Here is a 27,836-nt window from a genome sequence, read left to right as displayed (position 1 = left end):
TGCGCAGCGAAAATGGCCTTTCAAATTAAGGGGTATTCTGTTCTCCGAAGTAAGGCGTGGGTTCGAATCCAGCTTCCGACAAAAGTTCTTCAATCGCTACAGCAGAATTTGAGCAACTGCTTGGCTTTAATTGCTTTGTTTTATTTTTGCGTTTCAGGCAAAACTACATAACACTTAAAGAAGCATGTAAATGGAGAACGAAATTATAGTTATACCGAATCTCCTACACACAATACCAAGGTTACCAACTTTGGTCAGCTGACCGGAGTGAGACGTTCAATTCCCGTAAGATTTCTTTGCGCCAGCCTGAGAGTCTGACGTCACACGTCACACCAGATGCATGAGAGATGGAAACCTGGGATATTCAGTCGAATCAGATCAAATATGATGCTAAGTTAGTACTAAGTTAAAATATGTTCCGGACTTGTAACATGCACCCATGATTTGGAACAGTCAGCAGGCTGTCTCTGGCCACGCCCCCTACACTCGGTCCGGCCCCTGGCTTTTCCTGAATTCTGATTTCTTTAGATAAACATTGACTTCATTGATATTGTTATAGATTTATCGACAGACCATCATACGTTTTAGACGTTATAATAACAACACTCTATTGATCCCCAAAGAGAGAGAGATATTCTCTCCTTGCCTGCCCCCTCTTACTGTCCATGATACACGAGCACATATGTAGAAAAACGTCAGCTTGGAAGCCAAGGCTGGACTTAACCTACTCCTTAGGGTTCAACTAGAAACTGCCCCATGGCCGAGCGGTCTAAAGCCTCCTGCGCAGCGAAAATGGCCTTTCAAATTAAGGGGTATTCTGTTCTCCGAAGTAAGGCGTGGGTTCGAATCCAGCTTCCGACAAAAGTTCTTCAATCGCTACAGCAGAATTTGAGCAACTGCTTGGCTTTAATTGCTTTGTTTTATTTTTGCGTTTCAGGCAAAACTACATAACACTTAAAGAAGCATGTAAATGGAGAACGAAATTATAGTTATACCGAATCTCCTACACACAATACCAAGGTTACCAACTTTGGTCAGCTGACCGGAGTGAGACGTTCAATTCCCGTAAGATTTCTTTGCGCCAGCCTGAGAGTCTGACGTCACACGTCACACCAGATGCATGAGAGATGGAAACCTGGGATATTCAGTCGAATCAGATCAAATATGATGCTAAGTTAGTACTAAGTTAAAATATGTTCCGGACTTGTAACATGCACCCATGATTTGGAACAGTCAGCAGGCTGTCTCTGGCCACGCCCCCTACACTCGGTCCGGCCCCTGGCTTTTCCTGAATTCTGATTTCTTTAGATAAACATTGACTTCATTGATATTGTTATAGATTTATCGACAGACCATCATACGTTTTAGACGTTATAATAACAACACTCTATTGATCCCCAAAGAGAGAGAGATATTCTCTCCTTGCCTGCCCCCTCTTACTGTCCATGATACACGAGCACATATGTAGAAAAACGTCAGCTTGGAAGCCAAGGCTGGACTTAACCTACTCCTTAGGGTTCAACTAGAAACTGCCCCATGGCCGAGCGGTCTAAAGCCTCCTGCGCAGCGAAAATGGCCTTTCAAATTAAGGGGTATTCTGTTCTCCGAAGTAAGGCGTGGGTTCGAATCCAGCTTCCGACAAAAGTTCTTCAATCGCTACAGCAGAATTTGAGCAACTGCTTGGCTTTAATTGCTTTGTTTTATTTTTGCGTTTCAGGCAAAACTACATAACACTTAAAGAAGCATGTAAATGGAGAACGAAATTATAGTTATACCGAATCTCCTACACACAATACCAAGGTTACCAACTTTGGTCAGCTGACCGGAGTGAGACGTTCAATTCCCGTAAGATTTCTTTGCGCCAGCCTGAGAGTCTGACGTCACACGTCACACCAGATGCATGAGAGATGGAAACCTGGGATATTCAGTCGAATCAGATCAAATATGATGCTAAGTTAGTACTAAGTTAAAATATGTTCCGGACTTGTAACATGCACCCATGATTTGGAACAGTCAGCAGGCTGTCTCTGGCCACGCCCCCTACACTCGGTCCGGCCCCTGGCTTTTCCTGAATTCTGATTTCTTTAGATAAACATTGACTTCATTGATATTGTTATAGATTTATCGACAGACCATCATACGTTTTAGACGTTATAATAACAACACTCTATTGATCCCCAAAGAGAGAGAGATATTCTCTCCTTGCCTGCCCCCTCTTACTGTCCATGATACACGAGCACATATGTAGAAAAACGTCAGCTTGGAAGCCAAGGCTGGACTTAACCTACTCCTTAGGGTTCAACTAGAAACTGCCCCATGGCCGAGCGGTCTAAAGCCTCCTGCGCAGCGAAAATGGCCTTTCAAATTAAGGGGTATTCTGTTCTCCGAAGTAAGGCGTGGGTTCGAATCCAGCTTCCGACAAAAGTTCTTCAATCGCTACAGCAGAATTTGAGCAACTGCTTGGCTTTAATTGCTTTGTTTTATTTTTGCGTTTCAGGCAAAACTACATAACACTTAAAGAAGCATGTAAATGGAGAACGAAATTATAGTTATACCGAATCTCCTACACACAATACCAAGGTTACCAACTTTGGTCAGCTGACCGGAGTGAGACGTTCAATTCCCGTAAGATTTCTTTGCGCCAGCCTGAGAGTCTGACGTCACACGTCACACCAGATGCATGAGAGATGGAAACCTGGGATATTCAGTCGAATCAGATCAAATATGATGCTAAGTTAGTACTAAGTTAAAATATGTTCCGGACTTGTAACATGCACCCATGATTTGGAACAGTCAGCAGGCTGTCTCTGGCCACGCCCCCTACACTCGGTCCGGCCCCTGGCTTTTCCTGAATTCTGATTTCTTTAGATAAACATTGACTTCATTGATATTGTTATAGATTTATCGACAGACCATCATACGTTTTAGACGTTATAATAACAACACTCTATTGATCCCCAAAGAGAGAGAGATATTCTCTCCTTGCCTGCCCCCTCTTACTGTCCATGATACACGAGCACATATGTAGAAAAACGTCAGCTTGGAAGCCAAGGCTGGACTTAACCTACTCCTTAGGGTTCAACTAGAAACTGCCCCATGGCCGAGCGGTCTAAAGCCTCCTGCGCAGCGAAAATGGCCTTTCAAATTAAGGGGTATTCTGTTCTCCGAAGTAAGGCGTGGGTTCGAATCCAGCTTCCGACAAAAGTTCTTCAATCGCTACAGCAGAATTTGAGCAACTGCTTGGCTTTAATTGCTTTGTTTTATTTTTGCGTTTCAGGCAAAACTACATAACACTTAAAGAAGCATGTAAATGGAGAACGAAATTATAGTTATACCGAATCTCCTACACACAATACCAAGGTTACCAACTTTGGTCAGCTGACCGGAGTGAGACGTTCAATTCCCGTAAGATTTCTTTGCGCCAGCCTGAGAGTCTGACGTCACACGTCACACCAGATGCATGAGAGATGGAAACCTGGGATATTCAGTCGAATCAGATCAAATATGATGCTAAGTTAGTACTAAGTTAAAATATGTTCCGGACTTGTAACATGCACCCATGATTTGGAACAGTCAGCAGGCTGTCTCTGGCCACGCCCCCTACACTCGGTCCGGCCCCTGGCTTTTCCTGAATTCTGATTTCTTTAGATAAACATTGACTTCATTGATATTGTTATAGATTTATCGACAGACCATCATACGTTTTAGACGTTATAATAACAACACTCTATTGATCCCCAAAGAGAGAGAGATATTCTCTCCTTGCCTGCCCCCTCTTACTGTCCATGATACACGAGCACATATGTAGAAAAACGTCAGCTTGGAAGCCAAGGCTGGACTTAACCTACTCCTTAGGGTTCAACTAGAAACTGCCCCATGGCCGAGCGGTCTAAAGCCTCCTGCGCAGCGAAAATGGCCTTTCAAATTAAGGGGTATTCTGTTCTCCGAAGTAAGGCGTGGGTTCGAATCCAGCTTCCGACAAAAGTTCTTCAATCGCTACAGCAGAATTTGAGCAACTGCTTGGCTTTAATTGCTTTGTTTTATTTTTGCGTTTCAGGCAAAACTACATAACACTTAAAGAAGCATGTAAATGGAGAACGAAATTATAGTTATACCGAATCTCCTACACACAATACCAAGGTTACCAACTTTGGTCAGCTGACCGGAGTGAGACGTTCAATTCCCGTAAGATTTCTTTGCGCCAGCCTGAGAGTCTGACGTCACACGTCACACCAGATGCATGAGAGATGGAAACCTGGGATATTCAGTCGAATCAGATCAAATATGATGCTAAGTTAGTACTAAGTTAAAATATGTTCCGGACTTGTAACATGCACCCATGATTTGGAACAGTCAGCAGGCTGTCTCTGGCCACGCCCCCTACACTCGGTCCGGCCCCTGGCTTTTCCTGAATTCTGATTTCTTTAGATAAACATTGACTTCATTGATATTGTTATAGATTTATCGACAGACCATCATACGTTTTAGACGTTATAATAACAACACTCTATTGATCCCCAAAGAGAGAGAGATATTCTCTCCTTGCCTGCCCCCTCTTACTGTCCATGATACACGAGCACATATGTAGAAAAACGTCAGCTTGGAAGCCAAGGCTGGACTTAACCTACTCCTTAGGGTTCAACTAGAAACTGCCCCATGGCCGAGCGGTCTAAAGCCTCCTGCGCAGCGAAAATGGCCTTTCAAATTAAGGGGTATTCTGTTCTCCGAAGTAAGGCGTGGGTTCGAATCCAGCTTCCGACAAAAGTTCTTCAATCGCTACAGCAGAATTTGAGCAACTGCTTGGCTTTAATTGCTTTGTTTTATTTTTGCGTTTCAGGCAAAACTACATAACACTTAAAGAAGCATGTAAATGGAGAACGAAATTATAGTTATACCGAATCTCCTACACACAATACCAAGGTTACCAACTTTGGTCAGCTGACCGGAGTGAGACGTTCAATTCCCGTAAGATTTCTTTGCGCCAGCCTGAGAGTCTGACGTCACACGTCACACCAGATGCATGAGAGATGGAAACCTGGGATATTCAGTCGAATCAGATCAAATATGATGCTAAGTTAGTACTAAGTTAAAATATGTTCCGGACTTGTAACATGCACCCATGATTTGGAACAGTCAGCAGGCTGTCTCTGGCCACGCCCCCTACACTCGGTCCGGCCCCTGGCTTTTCCTGAATTCTGATTTCTTTAGATAAACATTGACTTCATTGATATTGTTATAGATTTATCGACAGACCATCATACGTTTTAGACGTTATAATAACAACACTCTATTGATCCCCAAAGAGAGAGAGATATTCTCTCCTTGCCTGCCCCCTCTTACTGTCCATGATACACGAGCACATATGTAGAAAAACGTCAGCTTGGAAGCCAAGGCTGGACTTAACCTACTCCTTAGGGTTCAACTAGAAACTGCCCCATGGCCGAGCGGTCTAAAGCCTCCTGCGCAGCGAAAATGGCCTTTCAAATTAAGGGGTATTCTGTTCTCCGAAGTAAGGCGTGGGTTCGAATCCAGCTTCCGACAAAAGTTCTTCAATCGCTACAGCAGAATTTGAGCAACTGCTTGGCTTTAATTGCTTTGTTTTATTTTTGCGTTTCAGGCAAAACTACATAACACTTAAAGAAGCATGTAAATGGAGAACGAAATTATAGTTATACCGAATCTCCTACACACAATACCAAGGTTACCAACTTTGGTCAGCTGACCGGAGTGAGACGTTCAATTCCCGTAAGATTTCTTTGCGCCAGCCTGAGAGTCTGACGTCACACGTCACACCAGATGCATGAGAGATGGAAACCTGGGATATTCAGTCGAATCAGATCAAATATGATGCTAAGTTAGTACTAAGTTAAAATATGTTCCGGACTTGTAACATGCACCCATGATTTGGAACAGTCAGCAGGCTGTCTCTGGCCACGCCCCCTACACTCGGTCCGGCCCCTGGCTTTTCCTGAATTCTGATTTCTTTAGATAAACATTGACTTCATTGATATTGTTATAGATTTATCGACAGACCATCATACGTTTTAGACGTTATAATAACAACACTCTATTGATCCCCAAAGAGAGAGAGATATTCTCTCCTTGCCTGCCCCCTCTTACTGTCCATGATACACGAGCACATATGTAGAAAAACGTCAGCTTGGAAGCCAAGGCTGGACTTAACCTACTCCTTAGGGTTCAACTAGAAACTGCCCCATGGCCGAGCGGTCTAAAGCCTCCTGCGCAGCGAAAATGGCCTTTCAAATTAAGGGGTATTCTGTTCTCCGAAGTAAGGCGTGGGTTCGAATCCAGCTTCCGACAAAAGTTCTTCAATCGCTACAGCAGAATTTGAGCAACTGCTTGGCTTTAATTGCTTTGTTTTATTTTTGCGTTTCAGGCAAAACTACATAACACTTAAAGAAGCATGTAAATGGAGAACGAAATTATAGTTATACCGAATCTCCTACACACAATACCAAGGTTACCAACTTTGGTCAGCTGACCGGAGTGAGACGTTCAATTCCCGTAAGATTTCTTTGCGCCAGCCTGAGAGTCTGACGTCACACGTCACACCAGATGCATGAGAGATGGAAACCTGGGATATTCAGTCGAATCAGATCAAATATGATGCTAAGTTAGTACTAAGTTAAAATATGTTCCGGACTTGTAACATGCACCCATGATTTGGAACAGTCAGCAGGCTGTCTCTGGCCACGCCCCCTACACTCGGTCCGGCCCCTGGCTTTTCCTGAATTCTGATTTCTTTAGATAAACATTGACTTCATTGATATTGTTATAGATTTATCGACAGACCATCATACGTTTTAGACGTTATAATAACAACACTCTATTGATCCCCAAAGAGAGAGAGATATTCTCTCCTTGCCTGCCCCCTCTTACTGTCCATGATACACGAGCACATATGTAGAAAAACGTCAGCTTGGAAGCCAAGGCTGGACTTAACCTACTCCTTAGGGTTCAACTAGAAACTGCCCCATGGCCGAGCGGTCTAAAGCCTCCTGCGCAGCGAAAATGGCCTTTCAAATTAAGGGGTATTCTGTTCTCCGAAGTAAGGCGTGGGTTCGAATCCAGCTTCCGACAAAAGTTCTTCAATCGCTACAGCAGAATTTGAGCAACTGCTTGGCTTTAATTGCTTTGTTTTATTTTTGCGTTTCAGGCAAAACTACATAACACTTAAAGAAGCATGTAAATGGAGAACGAAATTATAGTTATACCGAATCTCCTACACACAATACCAAGGTTACCAACTTTGGTCAGCTGACCGGAGTGAGACGTTCAATTCCCGTAAGATTTCTTTGCGCCAGCCTGAGAGTCTGACGTCACACGTCACACCAGATGCATGAGAGATGGAAACCTGGGATATTCAGTCGAATCAGATCAAATATGATGCTAAGTTAGTACTAAGTTAAAATATGTTCCGGACTTGTAACATGCACCCATGATTTGGAACAGTCAGCAGGCTGTCTCTGGCCACGCCCCCTACACTCGGTCCGGCCCCTGGCTTTTCCTGAATTCTGATTTCTTTAGATAAACATTGACTTCATTGATATTGTTATAGATTTATCGACAGACCATCATACGTTTTAGACGTTATAATAACAACACTCTATTGATCCCCAAAGAGAGAAATTCTCTCCTTGCTCGATAAATCAGTAACAATATAAATGAAATCAATGTTTATCTAAAGAAATCAGAATGACAGTATATGTTATTTAAGAGCCTGAACACAACACGAAACGTTAGCAGTAGCATATGATGCTCCCGTTATCTCCCACGGGACCGAGAGAGCTCCGGGAGGAGGTGGACGCGGCTGGAGGGTAGCGGCATTGCTGAAAAGGGATAGTTAAGTTTTGTTTTGTTTCTTTTATTTTTATTTTATTTTTTTGTTGTTTTTGTGGGCCGGACGAGGGGAGTGTGCCGGCCCAGGACTGAGTCTTTAGTTTCTTTTTTCATTCTTGTTTCTTCTTCTTCTTATTATTATCCATCCATCCATCCATTTTCCAAACCACTTATCCTATTGGGTCGCGGGGGATCCGGAGCCTACCCCGGAATCAATGGGCACGAGGCAGGGAACAACCCAGGATGGGGGGCCAGCCCATCGCAGGGCACACTCACACACCATTCACTCACACATGCACACCTACGGGCAATTTAGCAACTCCAATTAGCCTCAGCATGTTTTTGGACTGTGGGGGGAAACCGGAGTACCCGGAGGAAACCCCACGACGACACGGGGAGAACATGCAAACTCCGCACACATGTGACCCAGGCGGAAACTCGAACCCGGGTCCCAGAGGTGTGAGGCGACAGTGCTAACCACTGCACCACCATGCCGCCCCCTATTATTATTATTATTATTATTATTATTATTATTATTATTATTATTATTATTATTATCATTATTATTATTATTATTAATAATAATAATATTATTATTGTTGTTATTTTTATTATTACATGTTTGTTTGGGGGGTTAGGTTTATGTAGGGGGGACCTTTGCAGGTCACCCTTCGGTTTTGTCCTCTCCTATGTTAACTGACATCCTCTCCCTGCTGCATAAGCGTGCTGTATATAAGAGTGCTGTGTGCTGTGCCACTGTGTGATTAGTCGTAGTGGATATTGGGGGGAGGTGTGAGTGCTGTGGGGTTGTGGTCTCATTCGCCCGACTCAACATAAACGGCCTTCCAAAGTAAGGGATATTCTGTTCTCCGAAGTAATGCGTGGGTTCGAATCCCACTTCCGACAAAAGTTCTTCAATCACTACAGCAGCGTTTAACCAAGTCCTAGTCCTTAAGGTTAACCCCATTTGTTATTTTGTTTTCACTCACTGTAGAATTGGGAATGGCGAAGGGAATATGAGATGGGGCACATTAAGCCTTTGTTTAAATGGACGAGAGGTCAAAGGCACCAGACTCAAGATAAGCAACTTTCCCAAGTAATGGGCATTCTGGTCTTTGTAGAGTCGTGTGGGTTCAAATCCCACTTCTGACCGATTACTGCCCACTCACTGTAGGTTTGGGAAAGGGAAGATCTTTTTGCTCCCTGACTGGAATGGCTGACTTGTCTGTGGTGCCAGATTCGAGGTAAGTATTTTGGCAAATTAAGGATTCTGGTCTCTGATGCTTTTCAATGACTGCAGGAGTTTTTAGCCAACAGGTTGATGCTGACCTTATCCTTTAGGTTAAATCAGTACCCTAAACCCTTTAAGTTAATTCTGGCTTTGGGTTGGGTGTTTATGGAAATAGCTGAGCGGTCTACAGTGCTGGATTTGAAATATGTGTCTGTTTTGGTCTCTGAAGAGAGGCGTGAGTTCAAATCCCTCTGCAGATGCTTTTCAATGACCATTGGAGCAACTGGTTGATTTTTCCCTAGAAAATCCATGGTAAATCACAAAATATGTAACAGTAACCCCCCCCCCCCTACAAAAATTTGATCTCCACCATCCCCCTTGAAATATTTCTAGAACTTAATCACTTTTCATGGAAGATGCTGATTTACCAATCTCCACTAGGTGGAGACACAATCTACAATAATCCTTTATCTGTAACCCAATAAATTACTTCAGCAGTATTGCTAATACTTCCTCCTGATTCCTTGCAAGCTGATTTACTTAAACGACTTGACCTAATTATGTAAAGAAGCAGATTAGTGTGCAATATGACAATAGTGGCCTGGTGGTTTTAAACTTTGTTACCCAATGTTACTTAATTATCATTAAAACACATTCTGTTTCCGGGTTGCAATTTCAAGAAAACTTAAAAAAATGGAACGTTTTTTTTTTCATTTAGCAATTTCTGTATACTTCAAGGGGGCGGCATGGTTGAGCAGTGGTTAACACTGTTGCCTCACACCTCTAGGACCTGGGTTCGAGTCTCCGCCTGGGTCACATGTGTGCGGAGTTTGCATGTTCTCTCCGTGTCGTCGTGAGGTTTCCTCCGGGTACTCCGGTTTTCCCCCACAAACGTGCTGAGGCAAATTGGAGTTGCTAAATTGTCCATAGGTGTGCATGTGTGAGTGAATGGTGTGTGAGTGTGCCCTGCGATGGGCTGGCCCCCCATCCTGGGTTGTTCCCTGCCTCGTGGCTATTGCTTCCAGGATAGGCTCCGGACCCCCCGCGACCCAGTAGGTTGAGCAGATTGGAAAATGGATGGATGGATGGATGACTATAAATAAGAAAGTTACATTTAAATGAACAAACTAATAATTTCAACTATTGGAATGAAAAGAAACAATGAAAAGAATGAACAATAGTGAATGGTGCATTTGGGATGTTCCGAATTGTGAGGATGTCAACTGGGAACCAACGTCTTTGTAAGAGCTGGAGTCAAAGCATAAAGAAATCTAAAGGTACGAATTCAGCGACCCTTAAGGAAAACTCCATCCATCCATGTTCTGAAACTACCTGCCTTTCCCAGAGCTTAGGGGCACAAGGCAGGATGGGGTACCAACCCATCGCAGGGCAATTTGGTATCTTCCAATCAGTGTCTTTTGGAACATGGGGAAAAGCTCTGGAGTAGCCTGAGGAAACCCCAGCGCAACTCCGAGAAAACACGCAAACTCCACGCATATGGCGTCATGCTGGAGACTTAAACACTGGTCCCATGAGAGGCAGGTAACACTGTTAACCACTGCTAACCAGCGCACCACCATGCTGTCTGCTACAAAGGACACTTCATAGAAGCAAATGACCATGTTCTCTTAGGCGATTTAAAGCAAACCACATATTTAATCCTGATCAGTTTAAGTCTTTTGGAGGACATTGCTTTAGCTGTGTGTTAACTGCCCTTTCTAATCCTTATTAAATTATCCTGAATTCATCATAGTTAATTTATAAGATCAGTGTTTTTGGGCTGGTGGTGGGGGGGGGGGTCATTGCTTCTTTGACGAATCTTTTCTCCCCGAAGTCACATCATGGTAGCTGCAAGCCACTTCCTAACCAAATCAAGAATGACATTAATCCTGAGCAGATAAAGATGGTGCAGATCTTCAAATAAGCTTAACTGGTGACTTGAAGGCTAGAAGGAGATTGCCCTTGGATATACTGATCTCCTGGATGTTCTCATTTAAAGTGTAGAGATGGGATGTGGCAAAAACTTCAAAACACAACAGAGGCTTCTGTACCACGGCTGGCCTTCCAAAATCTCCACCTTCATTTGTATGCCATGTTTAACTACTGAAATACAAAAAAGATTGTTGTTTCTTTTCCCAGTCAACATTATTTCTGTTTGTATTTACTATTGCATGCAGACAAAATCACTATAGACATGATACAATCAACTTATATTATTTTAATGTTTCCTTATGTGCTTGAAAATGACTTTGATAAATAAATGTCAATAAGGTAAATCGAAATTCTTTGTATTGTATTTTGTTGATAACCTACAAAAACTATTAAAAATGTAATTGCTACAATTCTTAAAAAGACCAAATTCTTAGGCTGACCAAACAACCATGTCACGGTTTTGGGTGCATAGAGATAAATGTTGATTTATGCTGATGGGTGATTCTGGTGTCGGTCTTGTACTGTCCATTGCTTGAGCGTTCACTTTCAGTGAGTAGTAAATGTATGCCATTCTCAATCGTTTGGTGATGTAAATACTGATAGATGACTGCCCAAACTTCAGATGTTATTCTTGTGAAAAGCTAAGCACATATGTAGGAGAAGTCATCAATTTCATGCCTGCCCGTCCTTCCTCTTCCTGAGGAAATTGGAGTGTTTCACAATAAGTTCAGGGAAAATGGATGGAAATTCCAGACAGCGTATTTCAACCTTTTACTTGTAAATACAGGCCTTGGCTGCTATGTTGTTCATGCGGAAATGATGATTCCAGGTGGTATGGTTTGGCTATTATACATTTTACTTGAGTAGCGATACTATGATTGGAGTTTGTCACATTTTGGCTGAGTTGGATCCAGCAATACCCTCGAGAAAGGCAATGCTTACTATACATTGTAAATTGCTGGAACATCTGAAATGAATTATCACACCAATCTGCCATAACATGGATACCACTGACAGGTGAAGTAAATAACACTGATTATCTCATTGCAATGGCATCTGTCAGGGATATATTATGCAAAGGAAGAGTTAGTTTTTGAAGTTTATGTGTTGAAAGCAGGAAGAATGAGCAAGCTGACCCGTCCCCCGCCAAAAGCGCCTATAACGAGAGTCATAACTGGACCATGGAGTAATGGAAGAAGGTGGCCTGGTCTGATGAGTCAGATATTCTGTTACATCACGTGGACGGCTGTTCTACCCGCATCTCAGGAAGAGGGTTGACTGTGCCTTTGCTCTACCTGCATCACAGGATGAGGGTTGACTGTGCCTCTGCTCTACCTGCATAACAGGATGAGGGCAGGCTGTGCCTCTGCACTACCCACATCTCAGGATGAGGGCTGACTGTGCCTCTGCTCTACCTGCATCACAGGATGAGGGCTGACTATGCCTCTGCTCTACCTGCATCACAGGATGAGGGTTGACTGTGCCTCTGCCCTACCTGCATAACAGGATGAGGGCTGACTGTGCCTCTGCTCTACCTGCATCACAGGATGAGGGCTGACTATGCCTCTGCTCTACCCACATCTCAGGATGAGGGCTGACTGTGCCTCTGCTCTACCTGCGTCACAGGATGAGGGCTGACTATGCCTCTGCTCTACCTGCATCACAGGATGAGGGCAGGCTGTGTGGTTATGCCTCTGCTCTACCTGCATCACAGGATGAGGGTAGGCTGTGCCTCTGTGCTACCTGCATTAAAAGATTGAGAGAAGGCTGTGCAGCTATGCCTCTGCTCTACTTGCATCACAGGATGAGAGCTGACTGTGCCTCTGCTCTACCTGCATCACAGGATGAGGGCAGGCTGTGCCTCTGTGCTACCTGCATTAAAAGATTGAGAGAAGGCTGTGCAGCTATGCCTCTGCTCTACCTGCATCACAGGATGAGGGCAGGCTGTGCCTCTGTGCTACCTGCATTAAAAGATTGAGAGAAGGCTGTGCAGCTACGCCTCTGCTCTACCTGCATCACAGGATGAGGGCAGGCTGTGCCTCTGCTCTACCTGCATTAAAAGATAGAGGACAGGCTGTGCTTCTGAGCTACCTGGGCAATACCCAACATAAACACAGCAGCTGAGGAGGATGACAGGCTGTGCATCAACTCTGCCTAGGTGATAATCCCTCTCCTTGGAGCTCCCTTCCTTTCTTTCCAAGGTCACTGTTCTTTCATGGATGACCATTGACATTAGGTTAATCAGCCTGCTTCTTTAATCCAATGAGGGGGATTGGTGACATCACTTGATCTATCTTGTCACCCCAGTCCTGTTCTGCTCTCTCCCCAAACCGGGGTCTGAGGTGTCACAAGATACAAGATAAGAGGAACAAACACAGAGCTCTCTCTGTTGTCGGTTGATGCAGCTCTAGAGCAGGGATTGGCCCTGAATACCTCCATCTGATAGGTGAGTCTTTTCCACCTTTGATGAAGTGTTGTCCTTGTGTGTGTGTATATATATATATATATATATACAGTACTGTGCAAAAGTCTTAGGCAGCCAAAAATATGTTTAAATAACTGTCATGTTGGTGTAAAACTGTGCTGTTACGCCTGGCAAAGTGTGTCAGCTTCGCCATTTCAAACCCTCTGCTAAAATAACCCTGTTATTTCCAGCAACCATACAACACACCCGTGTGTTTTGTGACCTGAGCACTAGCCCACCTCATATATCTATTCAATTATCTCGTTCACTTTTTTAACTAATTAAGTTAATTAATTAAGCGAGCTGGGGGTGAAATTTAATAAATACATAGAATGGTTCAGCTGCCCCTGAGGAGAAGTTTGGGAACTGAGGTGGTGTTCATCTAGCATCCAAGTAGATACCAGTAACTTTTTTGAGAACAGAAGACATTTTTACTTTTTTTACAGTTTTTATTGTGTTACTCGTAATTTTCACATGTTCTTATGTTAAATTATACTATTTTGTTTTAAGAAAATGTGCACTTACTACCCAGATAAATAGCGTGAAATATTTCTTTTGAGTACCTAAGACTTTTGCACAGTACTGTATATATACATACATACAGACACACACACACACGCACACGCACACGCACACACACACACACACACACACGCACACACACACACACACACACACACACACACACACACACACGCACACGCACACACACACACACACACGCACACACACACACACACACACGCACACACACACACACACACATATATATATAAGGATCCTTTGTTTTTCTCTCATGTCTAAACCAGAGAAGCTTTGGAAAATAACTACGTTTGACTGGGATTTTTTTCATTTCAAACATGAGAAATAAGTAATACAATATTTTAGTGTTTTTCATGTCATGAAAACCACATGACAGGCTTTCATACCTCCCACCACCCACCCCAGTGCGCAGCTGATGACATTTCTGTGCTCCAAACCCCTCCTCTCGGCCTCTTGTGTGAGCTGAATTTTGGAAAATGGACCACATGTTAAAAGAATACAGAAGCGCTTGCTTACACGTGGATGTTAACTTAAACCCTGCAAAATGAATTGCAGATTTTTCTGTTTTCTCCGTGCATTTGTCATTGTGAGACAGGTTGGATGAACCTCCTGTTTCTAGTGGAACAAAAACTTACCAAAGGAATTTATTTGAATGTCATTTTCTGCAAATGTATCTCAGGAGTTATTGATTAAAACATGAGTGTGGAACTGATGGTTGCCGGCCTACCAGCCCAAAAAAAACGATTGGCCAGTCCCTCTTAGTCCAGTGAAGGCAGGCCTTGGTATGGGGCCAAACCAGCCTGACGAGTTGCAGATGGAGAAGCAGACATTAAGCATTCTACTTTTGTGAAAACAAGAGAACCTCAGAAGAATAGGGAGGTGACAGCCAGACCGAGCCATTTGCATAAGCACTGATGCATCCTGAAAGGTCTGTCCTCAGCAAGCAAGGAAATTATCTGAGTTTCAGCATCTTTAACTATCTGTAAATTTTTTAGGGCCTTTGTTACAAAGGGAATGTGCTGTGATTAAAGGGTGGACCCCAGCCTTGTACCCTGCACTATCTGCAATACTTCAGGCTAAATTCTTCTGCAAAAACTGAATAATTATATAACTCATAGTAGATGTGTGTATTTGAAAGCATTCCCAGCCAAAATGCTTTTGATGCGTGGTAAAAAGCACCAATACAAACTCTGTAATGCATATGCATCAGTTTATGCATAGATTTGTGGAAATCTTTTTCTAATGCTTTTATAGCACCCAGGACTTAGCAGTAAGTTCTAATGTAGCGTAGTCTGTGACCCATGACTGTGGAGTCATGACCATAAGCTCTTCTCCATACATAATCAAACAACAGTTGAGAACTAGCTGAAAATGCATTATTAAATTACGTGTACTATAGTTTAGACGTTAATAACTAAAGGTGCAACATAGGGCTGCGAGAATGATTCCTGGTCTTAGAGGAATGTCTTATGAGGAGAGGTTAGCTGAGCTGAATCTGTTTAGCCTGGAGCAAAGGAGATTAAGGGGGGACATGATCCAGGTATATAAGATTCCAACTGGCCTGGATGCTGGTCTGGAAATAAGCCAGATGGTTATTTCAATATTAGTTTAAACACTAGATCTTGTGGCCATAAGTGGAAATTAGCAGGAGAATATTTAAAAATGAATTTAAAGAAGCACTTCTTTACGCAACGTGTAGTTAGAGTATGGGATAGTCTTCCTGCTAGTGTAGCGCAAGCTAAAACCCTGGGTTCTTTAAATCAGAGCTAGATCAGATTTTAACAACTCTGAGATATTAGTTAAGTTTTCCCCAAACGAGCTTGATGGGCTGAATGGCCTCCTCTTATTTGTAAATTTCTTATGTTCTTAGTGAGAACCAGCCAGTCACAAGAAATAAGTAGGAAGCTGGCTAATGGTCATACATGAAAGAACTATATATTCCCTATGTAACACAAGTCCTAAAAAAATGTACAGTAACGTTGATTTACATAAAGACAGAAAGAGCACGATTTGTCAGCTGTTTGTAAACACACCATCCAGATAATTATCTGACTTGCACTAAAATCTGTTTTGCACAAAAGTTCTTTGTACTTGTTTATTGTGCCAATAAAAAGTTTTCTAATATTAAGTTTTGCATGAGTTGCGTTCAAGGCAGGGTAACTTTATTTACATAACACATTTCCTACAGAGAGCAAATTCAAAGTGTCAAATGCACCGACAAAGCAGAGGGATATAGCTTCACGTTGCACAATGTTTACAATGCAGGCCAGGCAGTATGAGCAATTTAGTGCTGCTAACCCTAATCTACACATGAGAAATGATATTATTTATATATATATATATATATATATATATATATATATATATATATATATATATATATATATATATATATTGGGATGTCTGAAGCCTCCTTCATACTTCACTTTTCCATGTGTGCTTTCGTGTGCTTTTTTTTTGAATGGCTCTTGGAAAGGAATGGAGCCATAAAATCCAGCTCCCTTCAAAGAGCCGTTATTCCCATCACTATCTGCCACTGACTCTCTCTTCCTGTCCTCTCTTGCTGCTACTGATCATGGCAGCATGGCGCGGGACATGTCTGATAAGGAGATCCTCAAGATGGAGCTCGAGCAGCTCCAGAAGGAGGTGAAAAACGAGAGGATGCCGGTGAGACCGTCTTGTAAGCAGCCAAGTGGGGCACCTCTCTACTGCCACCTACTTGTTCAGAATATATATTACATGGACAAAAATATTGGGACACACCCCTTAATCGTTGAATTCAAGTATATCATGCGGACCCATTACTACAGGTGTATAAAGTCAAACACCTAACCATGCAGTCAGGGTTACAAATATATGTGAAAGAATGGGTCATTCTGAAGAGTTCATTGAATTCAAGCGTGATACTGTCATAGGATACCACCTGTGCAATAAGTCAGTTTGTGAAACTTCTTCCCAGCTAGATATTCCATGGTCAACAGTAAGTGGTATTATTGCAAAGTGGCAGTGTTTAGGAGTAACATTAAGTTAGCCACAAAGTGTCAGACCACGTAAAGTAACAGAGTGAGCTCGCTGAGGCACACAGTGCATAAAAGCTGACAGTGCTTTGTTGATGTAACTGCAGAGTTCCTCTGGCATTAACCCCAGCACAAAACTGTGTGCATGGCTGCTTCATGGAATGGGCTTCCATGGCCGAGCAGCTACATGCAAGCCTCACATCACCAAGCGCAATGCCAAGTATCAGATGTAGTGGTGTAAAGCACGCCGCCACTGGACCCTGGAGCCGTGGAAATGTGTTCTGTGCAGTGACGAATCACACCTCTCTGTCTGGCAGTCTGATGGATGAGTCTGGGTTTGGCAGATGCCAGGAGAACGTTACCTGCCTGACTGCGTTGTTCCAAGTGTGAAGTTTGGTGGAGGAGGGATAATGGTGTGGGGTTGTTTTTTAATGAGTTGGGCTACGCCCCTTAGTTCCAGTAAAAGGAAACTCTTAATGCTTCAGCATACCAAGATATTTTGGACAATTCTATGCTTCCAACTTGTGGGCGTTTGAGGAAGGCCCTTTTCTGTTCCAGCATGTCTGTGCCCCAGTGCACAAAGCAAGGTCCATTAAGACATGGTCGGGTGAGTTTGGTGCGGAAGAACTTGACTGGCCCACAGAGCCCTGACCTCAACCCCATCAAACACCTTTGGGATTACCTAAAATGGAGGTTGCGAGCAAAGCCTTCAGATCCAACATCAGTTCTAAAATCCATATTGATGCCTATGGATTTAGAATGTAATGTCATAAAGGATCCTGGAAGTGTCATGGCCAGGTGTGCCAATGCTTTTGTCCATAAAGTGTATTTGCAGGGTATGTGTGAGAGATATACTTTATTTGGAATAAAGATAATGTCACATATATGAAAGAAGTGCTGATATATATAGCTGTAATACAGAAAGATTCACAAGGATATTGCTCCTTTCACCAAACATTTCTAAACATATCCTTCAGTTTTGCTCATTGTCAGTCATATGAAAATAAACAACAATTAAACTTAGTAGGTGTCTGACAATGACAATGATGCACAGTGAGGTCTTGGCTCTGCTTGAGAGGCTCTTCGCTTATCCAGTTCTTCTTGTCTATATTTCACACACAGATTTCAACGACAGCCAAGGAGCTGGCAGACTGGGTTGAGGCGCACGTTGGAGAAGACCCCCTGGTGAAAGGCGTGCCTGAGGATAAGAACCCTTACAAGGAGAAGGGAGGCTGTGTGATAACCTAGCGAGTCTGACGGGGGACAACCCACGGAAAACAGAGAACTATCTGATATATAAATAAAGATATACATAGCTGTGAGTGAGCTGTTCCAGGTTAAATCTATTTTCACCCAAACTGGATATAGCACGACTGGATTGAAGCAGAGTAGCAATTTTGGAAAAATGGTTCTACCTTCAGGACACTGAAGACAGCAAGACCCCAGCAACACTATGCCATGTCTCAAAATCCCATCCAGCTGCAGTGGTTTATTCCTAGTGCAGCCCCACCCACTTTTTACACCTTAGTAACAGAGTCCTGTCCTTGTACTCACACTCTTATCAGTGCAGAGAGCTTTGACACCCCTGGCTTTCCAGTGATAAATTAATGTTGTCTGCCTGTAAATAAAGTTGCTTTGAAAAGCATGGAAGCTGTGTGATTCAGTTCTTTGTGGTGAATAATGTCTAGTGTCACGTTCCAAATTCAAAGGAGGCAGAAGCAGGTATGAGGGCAAAAAATGAGGGGTTTATTAAAAAGGAACAAGGCAAACAAACATAGACCGCATGGGATTAAGCAAAAGGAGAAACCACTGGAGCAGACTGCAGAGCACAGGACTGGGAGACACTCTTATACACAACTAATGAGGGAGCAGATGAGATGCAGCTGAAACAAGATGCAAGACATTTGAGCAACAGGTGTGGCTCGTTAGAGGGAGAGAACGGGAGGGGCAGGGATGCAAGACATGAAACCTACAAGGACGAGAACTCAAATACAAAACTGACAGACAAAATCTGTTATAACTTTCAGCTATTTGGTTTAGCAACTGAATGGCCAAGAACGGAAAATGTGACTAGTCCGTAACAGTACTGCAGCAGACAGTTATACCAAAAATAATCCACCGGCCCTTTAAATGAAAACAGATACAGTTCTACAACTTTCTCCATCTGTAGTGAAATCTGAGGATCTCCCAAAAGTTCCTGTTCCTGTTATGCTGTTGTCTTTCTCCCAGGGTATGACTGGAAAAGCAGACAGCAGTAAAATAAAATAATCTCCTGGGATTCAGAGTTAATTTAGCTCCGTCTCACCACAAGAGTGAACGGATTTTTTTTCAAACAAGTAACTGATAGAGCTGAAGGTTGGAACAAGATATGAGTTTTTTTTTTTTTTTGCAGATAGCAAGCAATTTCCTAATTACTGTCTCTGTATTGCCACTCATAAAGACTTTCGTTGCACAAAAAAATCTTGATTGCTACACTCAGACCTTTGGCATTCGCCAATAAAATCAGCTGCTTTGTACTGTACCGTTCCCAGATATCCTGTTTTCCTCTTGTTCTCCTTGTTAAATTCAAAGTTAGTTTCTGAGCCGTAACACAGTGACAATGTGGCTCCTTATTCTTCTGCTGGGAGTTGCGGCCTGTTCCTGTGGGATTTACAGGTTTCTTTTTGGCAAGCGCAGTCCCTTCTCTGCTGAATCAGTGAGACCGCGGGGAAAACGCGTGCATGACCAGAAGGAGAGAGACAAAGTGCTTAAGCAAGGTGGGTTTGCGGACATTGCTGCATGCTTATTTCTTCAAAGCTGCTGTTTTCATTGATTTCTCTCATTTCTTTCCAAATAAATGGGTGATCCTGATCTCAAAATATACAAACACACATACATATATACACTCTGAACACACACACACATACATACACCCCATAAACGAATTTCATAATAATGATTTTTTTTTCTCTATTGTAAAATTATAGAGGATGCTGCAAGCACATTTGTGCAATACAGGTTTATATTATGCTGTTCTTATATTACATGTGATGCAATGATCCAGCACTAGTGTAGCAGGGATCCAAGGTATCCTGGAGGAAAGCTGGGATACATTCACATCCTTGCAGGGCTGGGTCTGGATTCAGACACGAAACTGTGAGGCAGCAGCAATACCTCTGCAGACACTGGGACACTCTTAATCATAAAAATAGCAGACTTTCATCTGTATGTAATTAACTGCTTTTCCTATTACAGGCATAGGACTATTCAAAAGTATATTTAAATAGAGAAACTGTAAAACAGTCAATAGCTCGGATTTATTGAAGAATCTGAAAGAGATTTGCAGCATTTAGTGGTTACTTACAGGTTACTAGGGTGGAAAAAACAGTGCAGGCCAAATAATACACGTAATTGGGAAAGAAGTTCAGCAACCAGTGATCACAGGCAGCTCTGGAAAAAATTAGGAGACTACAGCAACATTTTTTGTTTCATTCTTTTCTCAATGTATGGGGGTGCATCTGAATAAGAAAATAAGAAATACATATTTTTTTGCAAACTGGTTCTTCTCTGTTTCTCATTAATGAAGAGCTTTTTCTGTGCTTTACTGGACTTCAGTCCTGGTTCTAGCAGCCTGATACACACTGTCCTAGCAGTGCACTTCACACCTGAATTAATCTTAATGTTCCCCATTCCTGCTGAAGGTGATTTCATGTCATCCTCCCATTCATGAGAAACTGTTGGATAAGTTAAGTCATCTCTACCATTAGAAAGTTGCTTCTGCCCTCTGCCTGCCTGGTTTTTGGTTATTGCCAGTGTCTCCTGCTTCACCTTGTTCTTGTGTGCTGCTCTTTTAGAAACTTTTATCCTGGAGGCAGCCTGTCGCAGTGTAGCCTTCTGCCAGCAGAACCAGGATTAAACCAGGATTTTAAAAAGCAGATTTTCTTAAGTGGTCTCTTAATTTCTTTCCAGAGCTGTATATTAAATATTTACTGATTTTTGATGATAGAGTTGATTGGTGGGCCGGTCACCTATTTTGCAGCTTAGATTGAATTTATTGCACTAATTATTCAAGGAGTAAATGAACAACCAGCCACTAGGCTATAGCTCTTGTATATCTTAATTAGATTATGACGAAAATGACTGATCAGTAGGTCAGCCCTTTCATAAAGAGCATTTATGGCAGCAGTATATAATGGCCTGGGTTTAATGGTTATTATAAGAACAGTCTTCGAAATTCAGTGATTGCTGAATTTAAGATTTGCACACGTTTTGAGATAAGTTGCCTGATACAATTTAATACCAAGAATTAGTTTAGGTTATTTAGCTTTCTCGAGAGTACAGGTACATTTAAGTTCGACCTTCGGGTTTCAAATCCGTGTCCTCACTCACCAAGCTGTCTGCTGTCTCGTAATGGTGTTTTACGCAGGGTTCAGTGTCGATAAAGTGCCAAAGGACCTGGATGCTATTGTGATTGGCAGTGGCATTGGGGGGCTGACGGCAGCGGCAATATTGGCCAAGGTTGGCAAGCGGGTCCTAGTCCTGGAGCAACATGACCAAGCAGGAGGCTGCTGCCACTCATACATCGAGAAGGGCTTTGAGTTTGATGTTGGTAAGAAGGTTTTAAGCAATCGCCCATGGCAACCAGGCACCACCCTGTTTACATTTACTGCAGCCAATAATGCAGAAGGAATCTGATATCCTCTAACCAAGCAACAGCTTGGCCTGTCATTCCAGAACCTTGTGCCAGTTTCCCCACTGTGAGGAAAGCATCTGCATTTTTATAACCTGTTTGAAATTTCCATGTGGTGTCTGGGTAATGAGTTATGTGTGGGATGTGCTCCACGGAGTGCAAGAAGCCAAATATAAGCAGTCATACACGATTTCTTTTAACATATAATCCATCCATCCATACATCCAAATTCTGTAACTGCTTGTCCTGTTCAGGGTCGCGGGGGGTCTGGAGCCTATTCCAGAGGCTATGGGCGCAAGGCAGGGAGCAACCCAGGATGGGGCGCCAACCCATTGTAGGCCACACTCACACACCATTCACTCACACACCATTCACTCATACACCATTCACTCACACACCACTCACACTCACACACCAGTCACTCACACACACCATACACTCACACACCATTCACTCACACACCATTCACTCACACACCACTCACTCACACACCACTCACACTCACACACCAGTCACTCACACACACCATATACTCATACACCATTCACACACTCACACCATTTACTCATACACCATTCACACATTCACACAATACAGTCACACACCATTCATACTCACACATCATATACACACACACACACACACACACACACACACAATACAGTCACACACCATTCACTAACCCACCATTCACACACTCACACCATACACTCACACACACAATACAGCACACACCATTCACACTCACACACCATTCACTCGCACACCATTCATTTCTGAGTCTCTGTGAACCAGTACTGGCTCAAACATGGATGGGTGAATGGATTGATGCAGGAGCGTCATAAAGGGAGGAAAGTTAGGACAATTCCAAGCGTCCCTAAAAAAATTTGGAATATAATTTGATTGGTCTCGGTTGGAGGCCCAATATAATATGCCTTCATGGGGCCCAAAATCTCTAGTGGCACACCTGGATGGATGGATGACTTCTGGATCCTACAGGTCTCCACTACATTGGTCAGCTGCACGAGAACAGTCTGTTCCGCGTTGCTTTGGACCAGATCACTGAAGGACAGGTGGAGTTCATCAAGCTGGACCAGCACTTCGACACCATTGTCATTGGTGGCGGTGATGAACGCCGCATCTACCACATTCACACAGGCAAAACGGAAATGGCAGAACATTTAAAACAGCAGTTTCCCAATGACACTCAAGCCATTGACGCCTTCTTCAAAATAATGAAGGTAGAATTATATATTTAGAGTTAATGTATATTTTCCAGAACTACTTTAGTGCTTCTCCAGTCTCCAGTCTTATTCGTAGGTAGCATATCTTCCCTCCATGAAAAATAGTAAATAAGTGAAAAGTAATATGTATGCATTAAAAAACATGTTCTTCATCCTTTGCTAGAAGATAAGGCACATATCACACTGATACCAGGAGATGTTTCAGTGAAAAAACCTTCAGGGACACTGATCTGGCAAGTCTATTGGTTGTCAGTAACTTTAGCCTAAAGTGAAGTAGTATCTTTATTTTGCTATGTGTCTGATACTTCCCTATATGGAAATTGTAAGGGTTGGGGGCTTGATTTGTTATGTCTTCCTGCATCCCTGTGGGTCTCCCTGTGGGATAATGCAGTTTCTTTGCACAGGTAGGTGACCTGCTGTTTTTAAATTGCCCTTGTGTGCGTGGACTCTGTGATGTGGCCTGTACTTCTTGTGATAAACTCCAGGCTCATTGGAACCCTACACTGAATAACGGTTTATGGAAGCTGAGTGGATACCCTGTATGTCCAACATATTCGATATCAATATATAATCAGTATTTTCTTGCCTTACACGAGGTCTCGGCTAAGAAGACGCACTATCTAGCAGCCCTCAAGCTGATCCCGCTCTGGTTGGCGTTGTTCCTGCTCAAGTCCCGCATTGCTCACCTCTTTTCCCCCATCTTCAAATGGGCCAGCACAAGTGCGACGCTTATGAACAACCGCCTGACCAGCAACAAGGATCTGCATCTAATCTTCTCCTACTTCTTCTACGGTAATCTGAGGACCTTGTCCATCGGTCTCCTGCCTCTGAGCTCCAGTGCACCTGGTCCTGTTTAGTGCTCTGGCTCTTCATGGCCAGATCTTGTCTCTCAGGTGTTCCCCCAAAGGATTCCAGCACCGTCATCAATGCTCTGCTGCTCCATCACTACAAGCGCGGGGCTTATTACCCGAAGGGAGGGGCCAGTGAGATCCCTTTCCACATCATACCCGTCATTCAGAAAGCTGGGGGAAACGTATTGGTTAGAGCCCCCGTCTGTTGCATCCTGGTGGATGAAAAGGAAAGAGCATATGGTAAGCAAAGGTCATTAGTTACAGGAATTTTAGTCTTGGACTGTTACACGATATTGTGAAGGTTAAGAGATCTTTTCAGGAACTTTGTCTTGCGGATTATGATGGGAGGAACTTTGAACCCTATATTACCTTTGACCTCTAAATAAGACTGTTATCTTGGCATTTCCCTAAACTTGATGTTAAGGATGGAAAACTGTGTGGAGGAGGCCTCAAATATAAGAAGTCTGACCCCTAACTAAGCCCCGCCATTTCTAGGTGTGACGGTAAAGAGAGGCACAGAGGAGGTGAAGGTGCTGGCACCTGTCGTCATCTCCAATGCAGGTGTGTTCACCACCTACCAGAAGCTCCTCCCACCAGAGATTCAGGCCAAGCCAGGTAAGGTAGACACTTCTTTTTGCAACATAATCTATCTGCTGCCTGTGTGTATCTGAAATAGAGGAGAAGCTTAACTCCACTACTGGAGAAGAAGCATTGAAGAATACAACAGTAAATGTCATTCTTGGATTTCATTTAGTTACGAGTTCAGATATGCTACATTTTTTGTTGCCTGCTGGCATCAGCGCCCTTTAAATAAATATCATTCCTGCATTGATGTGTTACAGCCTTGCTGTTGTACTATCTGATGCCTTACATTACATTGAACGAATTACATGCTTGCCATGTCAGACAAGAACAGACATTCTTGCAAGATAATTCAAAACAGTCTTCAGTGGATTCCCACCGTTTCTGGAAATATAGCACATATTTTGGCAGGAGCCTTTGGCAGTTGTAAAACAATGAAGAACATTTTTTCCCCTGACAGAAATTCAAGAGCGCCTCAATATGATGAAACATGGTAGGGGGAGCTTCTTAGTCTTTGCTGGCTTTGATGCCACACAAGAAGAACTGGGAATTGTGTCAACCAACTCCTGGCTCTACAAAACCAACGACATGGACGATATGTTAGTATTGGAGCAAACCTTCCAGACGGCGACGGTTGCATTTATTTTGTAGTTGCATGGAATTTCCAGCAGATGGTGACATTGGCCAACAATTTGAATCAAGGCCTCAGCCACTTAAAAAGTGATGATCAGAAGTATTACACAAAGATGCAGGAATCCTTGTTCTTCTCCCGCTTACAATCTGTTCTGTGTCTGATCCCCTCTGTTTAAGGGTCTTGCAGAATTTTGTTTAGCTAAAAGAAGCAAAAAAAATCTGTTTGCAGGATGGATTGTTTCTTTAGTCTGAGCAAGGAGGAGGCGCCTGATAACATTCCCATGATGTTCATAACATTCCCTTCAGCCAAAGACCCCACTGCCAAAGTCCGCCACCCAGGTATAGGGCCCCTGCTTCCTACTACATTTGCCAAATTATTTGCATGCTGTTGCAAGTGTTCAAATAAAATTGTATAAGCACCAACAGTCACACTTGGTTAATTTTCAGGATCTCTGCAGATCATAGCAGCTAAATCATTATAGTGCAAAAACACTATTTCAGCAATACCAGGATATCTGCCCTGGCGCCCAGGCTCAGCAATGCTTGCATGTGCTCATTATCTTTCTGCCTGGTCCATATGTAGTTGTCCGATGTTCTGCCCTCAGGGAAATCATGGATGACTCTCCTGACCATGGTGAATTATGAGTGGTTTGAGGAGTGGACGGACACTGGCGTGAAGCGAAGAGGGAGTGAGTACGAGGCTTACAAAATGAGATATGCAAACACGCTGTTCGACTGGGCTTGTGAGCACTTTCCCAAGCTGAGGGATAAGGTACGTCAGAAGGCATGGGAGTCGCACTAATGGGTCGGGGGAAAGATAAGAAAAGACAACTGTGAAAGAGGAGCCGTGTACTCCACAGTTGAGGAGGACATGATTTTGGCTTAGTGTGGGGGTACAGAAACACCCCAGTGTTAATCCCCGACTCCTCCAGTTGGTGTTCCTGGAAGCGGCCACACCCCTCACCAACATGCATTACCTGGGTGCTTCACGTGGGGCCATGTATTCAGCCGAGCAGAACCTGGACAGGTTCCACCCTGAGGCCATAGCCAGGAACAAGTGCTCCACACCAGTGAAGAACCTCTTCATCTCAGGTAGGATGTGTGGCTGCATTTAGAGGATGCGTTTCTCCCCTTCAGACCCCAGAATCAATATATATAGGAAGGAAATACATATAAATTAAACATCAATTACATATGTAAGCAAAGTTCATAGGTGGGGATGTAAAATGGATATAACTGTCATTCATTAATATCAGTATCCATGCAGCTGTTTGACACCCCCCCCCGAATGGTGTTGGGCTCCCTTTCTGCACTGTGCAGTGTAGGCAGTGCTGTGAGTGGGCAGGGCCAGTGCTGACATATCAGACCGTGTTCTCAGGTCAGGACGTGTTCAGCTGCGGGATTGCGGGGGCCTTGCATGGGGGGCTCCTCTGCGCTTCCACGGTTCTCGACCACATCATCTACATCGACCTCCTTTTCCTCAAGAAGAAGCTGAAGAAGCAGACGAGTGCCAAGCTAACCAAGAAGCAGGAGTAACCTCAGGCCCCTATATCTGCAGCCCCCCCCCGCCCCCTTTACTCCACATGACTTTGCAGGGCTTTCAAAATTACACACAAATGGACCAGATGTGAAGGCATGACTTTCAATAAACAAAAATACTTCCCATCTTCAAAGCTCCCCATGGTGTGTGTGTGCGTGTGTGTGTGTGTGGTGGACTGGCATCCCTTCCAGGGTGTACCCCAGCCTCACTCCCTGCTATGCTGCCTTGGATAGGCTCCAGGCCCCCATGACCCCAATCAGGAAGTAGTTAGAAGATGTATGAATAGATGGAAAAGAAAATAGAAAATTATTCACGTTCTTTAGGAGAACATGCATAAACTGTGAATAACCGTCTCTTGATATTATCTTTAATCCATCCATCCATCCATCCATCCATCCATCCATTTTCCAAACCGCTTATCCTATTGGGTCGTGGGGGGTCCAGAGCCTATCCCGGAAGCAATGGGCACAAGGCAGGGAACAACCCAGGATGGGGGGCCAGCCCATCACAGGGCACACTCACACACCATTCACTCTCACACGCACACCTACGGGCAATTTAGCAACTCCAATTAGCCTCAGCATGTTTTTGGACTGTGGAGGGAAACCGGAGGAAACCCCACGACTAAGTATTATGTGAGAAAAAAAACAACATGAATTAAAATAGCAGACTGTGACACAGTTTCCTTAAATAAATTTGTATTGAAATAGGATGATCATCTGCATAACCTTTACTGATGTTCTCAATGGCGGTTTGAATAAGGTGCTATGCAAAGGATTCTGCATTTGTACACTTGAGTGGGCTACTTCACCCCCACACCAGAGTTAATTTGTCACTGTTCAAAATGACATCAGTTGATGAGACACGTGTTTATTTTGTGGCATCAAAGCATCCTGCAAATATTTAGCTTTGTGAATTACTGCCCATCTCTAGCAATTAAGGATTAGCCTCTACACGTTTATGTAGAGCTTTAAAAAAATGTTGAAATTCTGCCATAAATAAATGTCCCTTGCATTACTGAAAAATGGATATGCTGCTTTATTGTGATTAATGGTTTGTCCCTAGTGCTCGTCTACTGAGCAGAGACCTTTATATCAATGACACACAGAGGGCCTTTAACACAAGACTCAGTCTGCACACCTCAGTGAGGCAGACTATGTTTGCTTGGTGTTTAGGGAAGTTTCTTAAGCTAGGTGCATGATCCGCCCTTGTTTCAACATCGCTTCAGGAAGGTACGCAAAAGAAAACACAGCGGTTCTCTTTCTCAAGG

General features: G+C 43.3%; 2 protein-coding genes across 2 annotated transcripts; both read left to right on the top strand.

Moving 5' to 3' along the window:
- Positions 1-16,613: 16,613 nt before the first annotated feature.
- On the top strand, positions 16,614-18,557 carry gngt2b (guanine nucleotide binding protein (G protein), gamma transducing activity polypeptide 2b). Its single transcript, XM_049015462.1, has 2 exons — positions 16,614-16,697; positions 18,170-18,557. Exons 1-2 carry the CDS (start codon positions 16,614-16,616, stop codon positions 18,293-18,295), a joined length of 210 nt encoding a protein of 69 aa, XP_048871419.1. The 3' UTR covers positions 18,296-18,557.
- A 1,025-nt stretch (positions 18,558-19,582) lies between these two features.
- si:ch1073-13h15.3 (inactive all-trans-retinol 13,14-reductase) lies at positions 19,583-27,573 on the top strand. The gene is made up of 11 exons (XM_049015463.1): positions 19,583-19,803; positions 21,453-21,635; positions 22,716-22,957; positions 23,557-23,752; positions 23,854-24,051; positions 24,307-24,426; positions 24,854-24,992; positions 25,256-25,365; positions 25,632-25,798; positions 25,959-26,118; positions 26,405-27,573. The coding sequence occupies exons 1-11, from the start codon at positions 19,647-19,649 to the stop codon at positions 26,560-26,562; spliced, it is 1,830 nt and encodes a 609-aa protein (XP_048871420.1). The 5' UTR covers positions 19,583-19,646; the 3' UTR covers positions 26,563-27,573.
- The last annotated feature ends 263 nt before the right edge of the window (positions 27,574-27,836 follow it).

This window comes from Brienomyrus brachyistius, chromosome 5 (genome assembly GCF_023856365.1).
Source record: "Brienomyrus brachyistius isolate T26 chromosome 5, BBRACH_0.4, whole genome shotgun sequence".
Lineage (NCBI taxonomy): Eukaryota > Metazoa > Chordata > Actinopteri > Osteoglossiformes > Mormyridae > Brienomyrus > Brienomyrus brachyistius.
The sequence above is the reverse complement of the archived record's forward strand: the minus strand, read 5'-3'. Positions and strand labels throughout refer to the sequence as shown.

Excerpts from the sequence above, each read along its gene's own strand:
- gngt2b (XM_049015462.1), top strand. The coding sequence starts at position 16,614 with ATGGCGCGGGACATGTCTGATAAGGAGATCCTCAAGATGGAGCTCGAG. Across the intron at positions 16,698-18,169 it reads TGAAAAACGAGAGGATGCCG|ATTTCAACGACAGCCAAGGA; the intron begins GTGAGACCGTCT and ends TTTCACACACAG.
- si:ch1073-13h15.3 (XM_049015463.1), top strand. The coding sequence starts at position 19,647 with ATGTGGCTCCTTATTCTTCTGCTGGGAGTTGCGGCCTGTTCCTGTGGG. Across the intron at positions 22,958-23,556 it reads CCTTCTTCAAAATAATGAAG|GTCTCGGCTAAGAAGACGCA; the intron begins GTAGAATTATAT and ends GCCTTACACGAG. Across the intron at positions 24,427-24,853 it reads AGAGATTCAGGCCAAGCCAG|AAATTCAAGAGCGCCTCAAT; the intron begins GTAAGGTAGACA and ends TTCCCCTGACAG.